Source organism: Gavia stellata, chromosome 8 (assembly GCF_030936135.1).
Source record: "Gavia stellata isolate bGavSte3 chromosome 8, bGavSte3.hap2, whole genome shotgun sequence".
Lineage (NCBI taxonomy): Eukaryota > Metazoa > Chordata > Aves > Gaviiformes > Gaviidae > Gavia > Gavia stellata.
Genome location: NC_082601.1, coordinates 28,593,246 through 28,607,912, shown reverse-complemented (window position 1 = coordinate 28,607,912; position 14,667 = coordinate 28,593,246). Strand labels below are relative to the sequence as shown.

At 40.1% G+C, this 14,667-nt stretch overlaps 2 protein-coding genes across 2 annotated transcripts in view; one reads left to right on the top strand and one right to left on the bottom strand.

Annotated features, from left to right (window-relative positions):
* Positions 1 to 80: 80 nt before the first annotated feature.
* On the top strand, positions 81 to 13,752 carry LOC104254987 (alpha-aspartyl dipeptidase). Its single transcript, XM_059820623.1, has 8 exons — positions 81 to 191; positions 281 to 369; positions 1,587 to 1,661; positions 2,240 to 2,319; positions 3,726 to 3,899; positions 5,386 to 5,445; positions 6,275 to 6,357; positions 6,896 to 13,752. The coding sequence occupies exons 1-8, from the start codon at positions 91 to 93 to the stop codon at positions 6,972 to 6,974; spliced, it is 741 nt and encodes a 246-aa protein (XP_059676606.1). The 5' UTR covers positions 81 to 90; the 3' UTR covers positions 6,975 to 13,752.
* NBEAL1 (neurobeachin like 1) overlaps positions 13,748 to 14,667 on the bottom strand; it is a 67,115-nt gene continuing 66,195 nt past the window's right edge. Inside the window, exon 55 of the mRNA XM_059820570.1 lies at positions 13,748 to 13,993. Within this exon, the coding sequence (XP_059676553.1) occupies positions 13,892 to 13,993 (102 nt within the window). The 3' untranslated portion in view covers positions 13,748 to 13,891. The remainder of the gene's footprint in view (positions 13,994 to 14,667) is intronic.

The following is a 14,667-nucleotide window of genomic DNA, read 5'->3' as shown; positions in this document are numbered from 1 at the left end:
GGCCCGCCGGCGGGGCAGGAAGGGGCGGGCCGGGCCGGGCCGGGCCGGGCCGGGCTGCGCGCACCGCCCGCGGGCACGGCACGGGGCGGCATGGGGGGCCCGCGGCGCCTGCTGCTGGTCTCCAACTCCACCCTGCACGGAGGGGGGTACCTGGGCCACTGCCAGCAGCACATCAAGAGCTTCCTCGGGGAGTAAGCGCTGCGCAGGGGCTGCGGGAGCCTGCCCCGGGCCGTCCGCCGCCTCCGCGGCTCTGAGCGCTCTTTCCCCTCTCTTCTCCCAGGAAAGTGAAGCGGGTACTGTTCGTTCCCTACGCCCTGCACGACCGCGATGCCTACGCGCGGACCGCGAGGGAGAAGTTTGAAAGCTTGGGTAAGGCTGGCCCGCCCCGGGCGCCGAGTCCCTCGGGCAGCTGCTGCGGAAACGCCGCCTTTGCCGTGGGGCAGCCGTGCCGCAGGGGCTGGCCTTGCTGGGCAGGGCACTCGCAAACCGCCGCTGTAAGAGGGGACGGGGCGGCGAGCGCCTCTGGGCAAGCAACTCTGCAACAGTCTGGTTTGCTGGGGCCCCAGTGGGGGTAGTGCTGCGGAGAGCGGTGGAGAGGGGTTGGGCTAGCTCTGCTGCACGCCGGTAAGTTACGGCCAGCAATGGGAGTGAGAGCAGCGGGGAGCTGTTTGCTAACATCTACCTAAAAGCAGATGCTTTAGAGGCCTCCGGAAGAAATCTTGTTACAAACACTTCTAACCACTTCAGGGAGGAAGTTTTTGTTCCTGAATACTAAGTGGCATATTTTTATCCTCCTTAATCACGCGGGGGGAACATTTCTTCCCATACATCTTAAACCTCTGCTCAAGCCCTGCAACTACCGGTGTTAAGTGAAGACTATTACTATGATGCACTTCAACCAGCCAGATATTTCCATGATGAACAGCAACCAAGCTTTGCTTCAAGCTCTTTCCAGAGCAGCCTACAGCAACACCTCCACCTAATATCTATCACTGTTCAGGATAACTTTGGACCCGTTACTGTAGTAATAATCAGTACTCACTTCCCTGGGCAGCACACTTTGCTCCTTGTCTTGCAGAAAGATTGCTGCTATCAAATGTCCATGTTCTCCTGTGCTCACTGAACCCCAGCAAGGCAAATCTGTCAAAGCCAGACATTTTAACCATTACCAAAAAAATACTCAGATCAGATACTTGCACTGGTAGTGCTAGACCAATGATGGCACATCCTGTTCCGACTCACAACCAGGCTGAAGACTGACAGCTTTTTCCTCCTCTTATTTTCTAGTTAGCCGGTAATGCTCAGCAGGACTTCATGCCTCAGCCTGCGCCTGCTGAATGAAATGTTCTGCTGTTAGACGCTGAGCATGTATATCCATAAAGCAAATATTTCCTTTGGTACAGCTGGATGCAGGAGCCCTGCACAAATGTAGGATGTATACTCTGGTTTATGTTGTAGAGTTCTCTGAGATTTCCGTGGTTGTCTGGCAAGACATTTGGCTTAGGGTCGGGGGGCAGGGAGGGATTGAACACGCCACATTCTTCTGCCAAACTGAAGTGGCAAAGGTAAATACTTTTTCATTTAAGGTTATGGGTTGGACAGCATTCATGAATCTTGTGATCCAGTGGAAGCTGTAAGAAAATCTGAAGCAATATTTATTGGTAAGTTTTGCTTTGTGTTCCCTGATGAGGGTTTATATAAGGCAATGGATTAGTCCTGCTCAGAGCTGGCACTGTAGAGACAACAATGAAAAAGTTGGGCCTAGCAATTATTAGAAACTACAGAAATTGGGAACAGTAAGGCCATAAATTTAGCGGTGGAGAGGGAAGTAGGAGAGATTTATTAATGGAACTTTTTCTCCAGTAAGTTTCAAATTATCCGTTTGAACAGTATTTCAGCATAAAAACGTGATCACAGCGGCTGTATCATCACTGTATCAAGCCTAAGAAGATTCGGGGCTGCCGTGCTCAAACTGAGTGTAGTCCTAATACCATGCTCCTGGGTATTAGAACAGTGTCCGCTGTCAAACAGCCAGCATCAGTGTTACAAGAAGGACTCGGGGCATGAGCCCATGGCCTGCTCAGTGACCATTCTTCTGAAGCTTCTGTTTTTCTGCTGCTCAAAGCAGGATACTACCCTGAATAGAACATAGAAATCATTGAACCTACCAAGTTTGAAAAGGCTTCAATTAAAACTGGTGGTGAAAGCATGTTAAATAATCTGAACTCTCTTTCTGTAGGAGGTGGGAACACATTCCGTCTCCTGAAAGCTCTCTACGACAACAGCCTGATACAGGAGATCAGGAGAAGAGTTCTTGAGGTAAAAACTACAGGACTTAGGCCAAGTCTGAATGACAGGATCTCATGCATAAGCTTTTGTTCAGGCAAATTCAGGTTAACTCTACATCTTTGTTGTTAATATACTTCAAATATTGAACCATCTCCTGCAACCTGGTGAACTGAAATTTGTGGCCAAATAAGGCTGTCGTTAGTCATTGAAGCCTGAAAAGACTAAGGTCAGTAATCTGTCTTTCTAGGGCAGTTTCCCAGATGTGGGACTGCAAGACTGGGGGATGTACAATGCTGCGTAGTACCTCAGAAGTAAGCCCCTCAACTTAAAATACCAATGAAGAGCAGTGCAGGATTTAATCTATGTCCAGAAACCCTGTTTTTCAGCTTGAGATGTCTACTTTGTATCTTGTTAATAGATACAGATGTGTTCAAGTTGCAGGTTGTCTACTAACAAACCAAAAATAGAGTTGGATCCATACATGCCTTTTAGACAACGTCCTGTTGACGCTGAAAATGATATAATTATCTTAGGTACCCCCTTGACCTGGAATTGAGAGGTATGAGTGCCATTGAGCCCTTCCGGTTAGCAGCCCCATTCTGGCTGGTGAATCTCGTAAGGCACAGCAAAGATATGCCATTCATAGAGGAGAACAGAAGCAAGGTGTTCCTCTAGCAATATGGAACTGCAAACGACTTCAGGCAGATTTATACAAGCACAGTACCTTTGAAAAAGCCAGCTGCCAAGAAGAAAGGTTAGCTAGGCTGTCTTAATATACAGAAATTCAATGCCTGTTGTGGGCAGAAAAGCTAGGAAATGTTTGAGTCCCAGTGAAGTCTAGATACCTATTTGGTTATGTTAGCACCAGTTCTCTCAAGATAGCTTATTTTTACAAACTGTTCAGCATTATCCATATACTTGCATGTTTGTGTGGAATCCTTCCATGTACAGCATAGTACTATGTACATAGTAGTAATACCTAAACTAGCGCCAAAATGGCTGGTCATGGTACTGGTAAGCTGATGCTGTGGCAACATTGTACTCAGCTTCAGATGGTCTACCCTCTTCAGAAGCTAGTTAAAAGGTAGTTCAGATACTTCCTGTAACTGCAATGTAGAGAAGTCTCTCTTCTCTTAATAGCGAAGTCCAATATGTGCACTGACAACCTTGCAAGTTCTCTCTTGTGATGGGGTCACAGGGTTGTGAGTACAGGACATTCAACAGCTAGTTCTGACAACCATGGCATATACAAGCTATTGCCCACCTCAAAACCTGAATTACTCTTCTTCTGCTTTTCACCTGTAAAGTTAGCAGTGAGATGAGCTAGAAGCACTAAGTCTGATCTGATTGCTGAGTCTCTGAGATTGATAGAAGGTGCTATAAAATGCAGTTCCTAGTTGTGATACTGCATACTAATCATTGTTTTTGTCTTTCAGGACGGGATTCCTTACATGGGATCCAGCGCAGGAACTAATGTTGCTACCATCAGCATCAATACTACCAATGACATGCCAATTGTTTATCCACCTTCCCTGCAGGCCCTAGGTTTAGTTCCTTTTAATATTAACCCCCACTACCTGGACCCAGATGTTAAAAGCACTCACATGGGTGTAAGTAAAGCATGCTAGAGCTAAGACAGTAACCAGGGTGCAGAGGTGTAATGATAGGGTACATTTGTGAGGCCTTACAAAGCTATAGAATGTCGAACAGCAGCTCCCTAGAGCAGATGGAAATGCCAGTGAGGCAGTAAGATTTCACTCCCTCCTAAAGCTTTTCTTTGAGTGGGAAGAGGAATGGGCAACAGTATTACTGAGGTGGAACAAAGTGTTTTTCACAAACAGAAGCTGTGCAATGTCTGAAATACTGTTGCTTCATACCTGGCATGGAATTGGGGGTGGGGGGAGAGATAAACTTGAAATGTTAAGATGCAATGCACTGTGTTTCTGGAAAGTCCTCCCATAGTCTGTCTTGCCTGCTGCTTGAGAAGACTTAAATATACGTTAAGAGGCTTAAAATATCTAAACGTCTGAAGGAACCATCAGAACAGGGAGATCTTGAGATTGCATGCAAACTTGTTGTATAAGAAAATACCTAGGCACTAGTGGCCCTGCAGAGAGCACACTCTCTAACGTCCACTACTGAGCAAGCACATGTACTATACAGCTGAAAGAAAAACACTTTAACCATCAAGCACAAAACACTGACATCTCCACTGTATGGAGGAGCTGATTCTTGAATAGCCTGTCAGAAGCTAATTCCTCGGGAAACAGTTTCTGTGGTACATCTTTTAACAGCCCAAATACTTCCCTGGTAATCAAAGTTTCTTCATGGTTAGTGGAAGTATTAAGAATTAGGAGACACTGAAGAGATGGAGGATCAGGGTGTGCTTCTAGAATTTAGATGAAGTTGTAGGTACTCAATCAGCTTGTCACTAGATAAGCAGGCAGTCTTTTCCCTATAAATAATTTCTGCTATTTCTCTCAGAGGAGGCTGGAAGCTCTGTGCTGTACAAAGTCCCTGGTGTGTTCTCTGTTTCCTTACCAACAAATCCTTCTGGTTTGATTTCTTTAACCACTGTTGCTCAATTCGGCAGCAAACCCTCAGGAAACATGGCAGAGCTGTTCACAGAAGAAAATTCTTCAGTGCAATACCTACTTGAGAACGAAAAAGCAGATATTTAATCAGTGCAGATCCATGGTTCACTACCCTCTATCATGAAGGCAGCATCTCAGGCATTTGCTTCCCTCATTTTCCTCAGTGCTCTTGTTCTGAGGGTGAGCACATAGAGATAGCATTTTAAAAAAAAGCTGGATGAATTGAGTGTAAGTAAGTTTTAAGGCTTTTCAGGGTTGGCATTGTGTGTGTTCTGTTTGATCAACCTACAGCAATTACTGCTAGCAATGAAGGGTAAAATACTTATCTATTAAAGTCAATCCTGCCACTTCCTTCAATACATTAAGCTAATGAAAGCATTCTGCTTGAGGGGAAGTGCCTGCTTTGTTTCGTGTTACAAAATTGCTCAGTGTCATGCTATTTGGACAGCTCCAAGTGTTACCTTAACTGCCTGGGCAGCTAAATCTATACTCTTTATTGTAGGAGACAAGAGAGGAAAGAATTCGTCAATATCATGAAGAACCAAACACTCCTCCAGTTCTGGTGAGTAGTAGTTCCCAGTCAGGAACCTCACGGCTGTAGCAGGGTAAACATTTTAAATGCATTCTTGCTAGCTTTCAGTGTGGGTTCCCCTGCCTGACAAGCCTTACAGAACTGTGGCACGGAAGACTAGCTATATTCTTGTTAAGAGCGTCAACCTTGGATTTTGCTCACTTGCAGAAAATGGGTTAGAACAAATGAAATGCATTCTGCCTATTAGGTGCTTGGAGTCCTGTTGCCAAACACTGTATTTTAGGCAGCTCTGATCTTTCCAGTCACTGGCCACCAGTCATATGTTGTGTGTTGGGGGTGATGTGCATACAGGTGGTAAGATACCTCTCCTTAATCTTTTTGCAGATATTCTTAACTTTAGAACAAAATGTAATCTCTGTAGGTTTCTGAATTTGCTCATTCAGTAGTATGTTTGTAATTCCAGTATGTCTATCTGGGGAAGTGGGACCTCTGGGGTTCCGGTCCCTGTGCTTGAGCTTGGAGTAAAGTTTGTGCTCTAACGAAGCCAGCTGGCTGTTGCTTGGCCCAAACTGGATATAAGAATGGTGGTAGCGGAAGTAATTGTGGAAAAAACACATTTTCCTTTTCTCCTTAATGGTTTCTCCTTCTTTAAAAGGGAAAAATAAAATAAACAATAAAACCAGCTTCTAAAACAAGATAACTCACCTAATTTTGTTTTGGCATCTTTATTAGAAATATGCAAGCAAGAAAGTGTTGCTTGTAGTCATGGCGAGCTGCACTAAGACTGGCCTGCTTGTGACGAGCATTCTAGCCTTTCAAACAGCTTGAAAATAATGTTAAATGTTTCCACCTACATTAGGGCTTGCGGGAAGGTGCTATGCTGCTAGTGGAAGGAGACAAAGCCACCTTGCAAGGAGTGACAGGAGCACGTCTGTTTTTGAGGTAAATGCTTCATTTGAATTTGAATGGTTATCCTCCTTCAGATAGAAAGGAAGACAGACTTCTATTAGACTCCTGGCACATGCTGCCTGTCCCCCAAGTCAGAAGTTACTTAATCCCTTGCTTCCATTTCTCTTTGGGGAAAACAGGAGTATTGCTTTATGCTCCAAAGGAGCAGGTAGTATGACAGCACTCTAAAGGATGCCTAACTTACTGGGTAAGTGCTATGGCATCACATCCATTGATGCTTATGTTTCCAAACTATAGTTACCGTTCATGGAAAGAGCCCCAGTAGTCAGCTCTGTTATTGAAGGCCAGGGGAATGCCAGTTTGGCCCTAATGCATTGAACTCTAGAACAAGGGAACTCGTATCTTTAGTCATATGAACATGACTAAGAAATCTAAAATGTATGTCCTGTGATGTAAGCAAGGAAGGGAGTCAAAACTCTGCTTGTTATGAATAAGGATGCCCTGTTCTGTCCCTAGTAACAGATGGAAGCACAGTAGTCCTACCTCACAGCATGGTTTGTCTTGTTTACAGGGGTAAGAAACCAACTGAACATGAGCCCGGAACAGATTTCAGTTTCCTCCTGATTGACAGTAATCTCCAGAATCTGTAGCCTGCATATTCTGCAGCAGAAGTCACTATATGGGAAGACAATAAGGAGGAAGCAAAGAGATGCTTCTAGTCCCAGGGTGGGTGGAGAACCTTAGCTTTATAAATAAAGATAAATATGCATTAGTGGACTCTTTTCACCACCCTAATTCATGCCTCAGACATCTCTCCTTCCCAGCAAAAAGAAAATTTTTATTGCAATACCTGAGTAATTGTAGCAATTCTTGGTCTGAAAGGGTCTGTACATTCGTGTATCCACTTTGATTCCTTCCCCACTAAAAAAAAGTTACTTCAACACAATTAACACAGGACACAGAGTCAGCTGTTCCTGCTGCCTAGCTTTACCTGCTAAATGAAAGAATTGTTTGTTTAGTGTATTCCCACACTATTAGTTTCATTTTTGTGCTAGTAATAAAGGAAGAAGTTATGCATTCAATTACTTTTATTTGCTTCAGACTCGCATTAAATATATACAATGCTAATTATGTACAAAAGTGTGCAGGTTAAAAATTGTCGGGTTACAAACTTGCAAATCCTAGAAAAGTGCAAAATTTTAAAACATCTTCCACCATGCTGTACAGAAAAAAATCCATCATTAGCCAATATACACACTCTTAAAACATACTGATCAAAACAAAATAAGACATACAGTATACTTTTAAAGCACCCAGAAGGGAAAAAGATATTGCACAGAAGACTGAGAGCAAGTTTATTACAGTGCCTGAAGGCTCATCTTTGAAAGTAGGTATTTCTAACACTCTTCAGACCTAACATTTAACTCTTAAAAAAGGCATTTTTTGGCATTTAAAAATCCATTTGTAATCACATAATTGCACAATTGTAAGAATTACCAGAAGATATGGTTAACTGTTGCTGTAAGGCCTTTGTTTCCATTCCCTCATGAGCTTTAGTAAAAATTTGTCAAGCAAACTGAGTGGCATCACAGCTTCCATCAAAACATTGACCAAAGGGAGGTAAGTCTTACTAGCAGTATTCCCCTGATCTTCTATTAAGCTGCCCCTACGTAGTGAAGGGTTGAATCAGAACACGTATTGCAAGTTTTCCTTGAAATTTTTTCTTCCCTCATGGCTTTCTTTAAGCAACAGCTCACAGCTACATATGACTAAAGTAGTACTGTCAGGTGCAAGACTAAATTTATTTTAAAAAGTTACTTCAAGGCAAAAAATATGACTCCCTCAAGTGGAAAATACTGACTAGATAGGAAGCTAAATAAATAAGTGGCCTCTAAGTTCAATTAGATCTATGATATATATGGCTGGATGCTTTATATTTCGATCTCAAAACACCTTAGCAGCTTTAAACCATAATGTATACTGACAATCATGCTTCTGGGACAGAAAACAATGTTAGGAAATTGTGTCTGTGCCGAGTATAATCACAGACCTAAGCTCTGGAAATACTTGCCGAATTTCACAAGTCCAGTAGATGAAAATAAAAAGAGCACACAACTGGAGGAACTCTCTCCTGAAGAAAAGAAGTGAAACACCTGTTTCATCTGGGCCATTTGGGTAAGTGGTAACTAAAAGACACACCAGTTTTCTTTCACAGATGCACAGCAAAAAGGCGAATTAAAACCAAACAAAGGGTACATTTGATTAAGCACTACAAGCAGTTTCTCACGTATGGAGTGTTCAAGGCTGCAGTAAGATGAACAGCACTCGACTCAAATTGTGCAGAGCATGCTATGCTGCCACTCAGAGGCATTTCTGCATTCAGGCATCTGATGACTATAATAGTGAAGAAGGGGACAACAGTATTTTACCAGTATTTTTTTTTTAACTGCAGTAGGTTTTCAGAAAGCCCTTGCTTTGTTTAAAAGTATGTGCTAACAAGGGCAATTAGTAATAATAAGGAGAATTTGGCTCCTTGAGACAGAAGGAAATACATCTTCCAAACACTTCAGTGGTATACACATTGGTATACAGTGAACCCACATGCGTGTGACTGCACAAAAACTATTACTCCCCCCAAAAGGAGACTACTAACAAGTGTCATGTTTACAGCTGAAACCAGCATAGCTTTTAAACCAAAAAGCATTAAAAGCCCATTCTAGAAAGCACTGAAGCACATGCTTGAATTTCCATCCAATTAAATATAACCCTATGTAGTGCTTTCATCTAACAGTATTGATCTAATAAGATCAAGCCTTAGGTTCACCTTAGGATATGTATTTATATGTACTTTTTTTTTTTTTTTAATTCTTTGAAAGGAAAAAATATAGTCACAGCATCTAGCCTCAGCATCTAACCTAGCCAGCAAGGTGCCTTTAACAGTGGAAGAGAGGAATGCCTTCAGGTGACAATACAGAGCAAGTTTCTACACAGACTCTCAACATAGGAGCGGAAAGGAGGCTGACACCTCCTCCATTCCCCTCCCTAGCTCTAAAGCTTCCTACCATACCATAATCCATATATAGATACACATTTTCAACTAAATACACATACACAGTGAATGCTTTGTGAAACGTGTTTGCTGTATGTATATTCTCTAATGATTTGTTAATTGAGATTGGGAAAGACTTGCAGAGGAAAGAGGGAGGAGGGAGACATGGTCTAGGGAAGTGAGGTATACAGCTCACATTGACTAAGGCAAGAGTTAAAATACCTACCTAATTATCGTGCATTACAAATAAAAACAAATTTATCATTCCTGCAGGACTATCTCAAAGCAAACTGATGTAGGACTGTTACCAGTCCCATACAGAATTTTTACAGTGCAGGAACTCAGTTCTTTGCACTTCATCTAAAGGACGCAGAAATACAACTTGAAAGAGGATCGTTATAAAGCAGCCAATTGACTAGACTACTTAAAGCCTGTAAAGACTTTGATAAACCTGTTTTGTGATAATATTCATGATCTAAGGTAAATTGGGGGGGAAAAAGCTTGTTTATATCAATGTTGCAGATAGGCAAAACAATTGTAGTATGTGTGTGTGTTTTTTTTTTTCCTTTTTAAAATCAAACAGGCTTCCTAAAACCTAATTTCCACAATGAGTTATTAACCATCAGGAGAAGTGCTGTTAGTTTAAGATTGGGATTATTATTTAGTGCTGGTGTTGGCAAGATATGTGGATGATAGAAGACATGGTTTCTATTTATCTAATACTCACTCACAGGATATCAAGTATATTGATATAGAATAATTCGCAAAAGTCAGATGCTAATTTGAACAGCAAACATTTCACTTTCTGAATGCTCATATAGTACAAAAACTGCACAGGCTAGATGGGATTCTTCACTATAGATAAAAAGACAACTAAAAATACTATCAAAAATTGTAAGTAAATCGATAAAGAGAACTTCAACATACATTTTACTTGAAATAAGAGAGAGATGTCTTCTAAATATCATCCTTTGGTATGCAAGTTCAAAACTGTGCTAGGGAGAAGTTATTCAGTACTGCTAACTACTTGATCTCATTTATTATATACAGGTACAAAAAGAGAGTCAGTTTTCAGTTTCTTTTAGATATATATATTTACACTACTACTTACTTAGCTTCAAAAGTAAGCGTATCTTAAACTTTGATAAATATTATTAGGGTTGTTCCAAAAATTAAATGTAAGAAGATACCACCAAAAAGATCTTGACAACTGTCCCTTGTTTATTCTGAATTCCTAATGAGAATTCTCTCATCTCACAGCTTTACTTTTTACACTGAAATAAATCTTAGTTCAAAACCAAAGGAGAATCTTATTTCACCAATACCACATGAAAAACAAAATGTGATCCTAAGCTTTATTGACTTGAGGAAATCAAAGAATTATGAAAGTCAGTTCACTAATTCACAATGCACTGCATAACAGACTGCAATTCAACCAATATAAACAGCTGATCAGAAAAAAATATTTTCTACTTTTAAAAAGACTTACACAAGTAAGTTAAAACCGAAAGAAACAACATACCAGCTAATGCTTACACTTACCACCTATATCTTTTATTTAAAGCTGGTTTTTAGATAAAGGCAAAGTGCAGACCTTCAAACTTATGGGGATCTTTCCAGAGGGCCTCTGGCAAGAACGCTTAGCATGTGATGGTATATGCCTTCCATCCTCAAGGGCCAGATAAAAGATCAAAAGGCAATGCATGTTTCTATTCTGCATAAAGCATGAAGCAGCTCAGAGCTCACCTGTCCCCCTCCTGATTCTGCTGCTGCTGCTTTTTGCAGAGCACAAACTAGCCTCAAGTTTGACAGCCCAAGAATTGTCCACATTTAAACCTGTCCCAGATATTTGTGAAGATCACCTAATGCTTGTGATACACTGAAATGGTGATATTCAAACGTGAAAGCTCTTCACCATAAACTCTTTCACCCCCAATTATTGCAACTACGTTATATTTTACTTAAACTGGCACAGTTTATTCAGTATTCTTTAACATTAAACTATTAAAAACATTAAACTGTTGTATAAACACACCTAACCCACAGTAGGATGTTTTCAAACCCTTATGCTAACTCCTCTGTGCAAGTGACAAGAAAAATACACTCTCACCAAATACTGCAAAAGACCTATCTCCTCAATTTTTCCACTTGATTCTGCCAGCCCAAAACATCGTAATTTCCTGCCCCCTTCCCTTACAAGTAAACACTTAACCTCATATATGCATTCAAACAGAACATATAAGCATACTTATAAAAACCATCAGCTCAATGCCCCAAGTGAATTTTTTCAACTTCCCGTAATACAGAAAAAAAACTCTCACATTCTGAGCTGAAATTCTTCTAAACGACTCTCGAAAGAGCTGCCCCGATATCCTTTCTTCATGAAATCATAATGGACAAACACACTTCACATTCTCATGTACAAACTTAATACTTCCAGAGTATCCTTAGTATTCTTACTGGATAGGTTATTGATTAAAAATAGTATTTTTCACTTCTCTATAGCTTATTTGAAAATAATGGGATGTGGTTTTTCACATACATGGTGTCTGAAAGAAAAAAAACACACCACACTGCTCTACTTTTGGAAATGTAATGCTTTCTTGGCAAGTGACTCAGGAAAATAATTCTTATTTTCTCCTAACTTTCCAGACGATCCAGTCTGTCACAGTGATTAGTTAGAATATTGCAACTATGCATAGACCCACTTGTTCACTAGTCTGATTTATTACTTCATTTACAAAAGTTAAGAAAAAGCAACGCAACTTCCTTTACACAGCACACTAATCAGTCATTAAGAGGGATTTTCTTTTTCCAGTAAAGAAATTGAGGATAAAACAGTTTTAATGAGACCAACAGAACCTGTAAAGATTATCCTTTCATGGGGTAAGGAGGTATTGCTATTTCTACAAAGTTAATAAATATTGTGCTAAAAGTTAATGAAATGAGATTATAATATTATGGAGTTCCTCAGGTAGTTCAACAGCTCCCCAGCCACAGGGAGTATCTGATAACATTTATAGGAGATACAACACACATTCATTTCCATAAATAAAAAGAACAAGAAAAGTGATGGTAGAGGGAAGAAAGGGGTAGCCAAAAGGGAACATACTAGCTAACAATCACTTAGAGCTCTGCCTTATATCTATACTCCCCTTATCCCATGATATTTTCTCCTTTTAATAGACATACATACATGTATATACATATATATACACAAACATACACACGTATATACACATGCACACATACCTTCGCACACTGATCCAAAAAATTAATATTTTTCCCTCAGCACCAGGCTTTTCCAACAGTATGGGGTTTATAATTTAAAACATTAACATTATCAAAATGTCCGAACAATAGGAAAACACACATCCTTCTATCATCATCACGTATAGCTAAACCAAAAAAATTCAGTAATGGCTTCTCCAAATTATAGCATACAGTCCATAATTATTTGGTTGGATAAAGCGCACGTATTCTGGTATTTTCTTTTCCCAGGGCTTAAACACATCTTGAAAATGGATACATTATCTGTTTCCCTGCTTGTTTTTACAGAAAAAAAATATGGCTAACAACTGGTTTGGTGAACACCAAGCCAAGAAACAAACAGGTGCTATGTAATTAAATTGTACTGCAATGTTGTTTAAATGATTTTGCAGTGGAAATTTATCTTTTGTTTGTAGGAGTTGCCTTACTAATGAAGCAGATTGATCTCTGACTGATATAGATACTGATTCTTCCTCTGTATTTCTTCAAGATATTAAATATATTATGGGATTTCTTGTGTGTGTCTTAGTCTACTTAATATAAATAATTTTCAGCAGCAACTATTTCCTACCTCCTTCAGTTCCTTCACCACCTTCAACTCCTTTGAAGTTATTCATGTCCATACTTTAAACAATTTCTGATAATCAAGTAGTGCAATACAGATGTTCCTTGCAGAACAGCCTAAAACTGGAACTACACAAAAGAACATAGCAATAGCCATTTACAGGAACAAATTGCAATAAATTATTCATTGGGCTAAAAAACATACTGAAAAGGTCATAACTGTCAGCTATCCCAGTTCTGAATCTGGCCACCACAACTGCCAGAATTTTAATTTACTGCTGGGGCATTACCATGCTGTCAAAGCAAAGCCAAATATCTTCTTTCTGATCTGGCCCTATTCAGCTTTAAAACAAATGCTACTTATCTTAAATTCAATTAGCAAGCTTGGGTTTGGAGGTTTGGCGTTTTGTTTGTTTTGGTTTTTCTTTCCTTTTTTTTTTTTCTGAAAAACAGTTTTAGCAGCTATTTAGAGAGGGATTCTGCTGTGACCAAATCAACACAGTTAAGGAAAAATATCCAAGCAAGCTAACTTGCATGAGTACATATGCTTATTACTATACCTCTACCATAGGTTCATATTCAACAGACTTAAGAATCAAGCCCCTGAAAGTTGAGATATACATTTAAAGTGACCAAAAAATTAAACGTGTTTCTGGAATCCATGAGAGAAGGTAGAAGCAGCAATCACTTGGAATCTCGAGTGTTATATTCAGTCTCTCCTGATGAAATCTGGCTGAGCCGTTTGCTTGATCCCCACAGCTTTCGGGAAAGCTGACCTGAGCGCATCTGTTTAAAAGTAATTCAGAGAAACAAAAGGAGGGGAAAGGGATAAGGTGGATAAATTAAAAAGGAATTCAGACACTGATTCTGGTGAAATGCAGACACTACAATGTACTGCATAAACAAAATTACACCAACAAAAATTACTTGAAAACAAACCAAAAGTTACACTTAGGGATCATTCTTGGGACTGACAAAAAACAACGGACAAAACAGTAATCACAGCCTTCTCTGATTTTGAACAGTTAAAGGGGTATTGCCAAGTAATGCGTACTTAATACTTAACCTACTTCAAACGGCTTAGAAACAGTGTTTAGATTGCTGTTTTAATAGGAAGGAAAAAAAAGAGGTGAACGTCAAGCAAAAAGGAACCAAATTAGAAGAAAGGACATTTTTATTTTAGAGATTTGAAACAGAAATTGCTAGAAGTGAAAAGGAAAAGATAACCAAAATGCAGGGCAGTGATGGCAGATTAAAGGAAAGAGAGAAAGGTTACGTCCTGGTGTCAAATTTATACAGTCTTCTAAAAGATCCTGGGTGAAGTGCTTAGAGTAGAATTTAAACCAGAAATAATTCATACTGAATATTCCATAAGACAGATAACAAGCAACCAGAGGCCATATTAAATCCAGCATCTGGTAGACCTGCAATCTGACAATTCGTAAGAAACTGTTTTGATT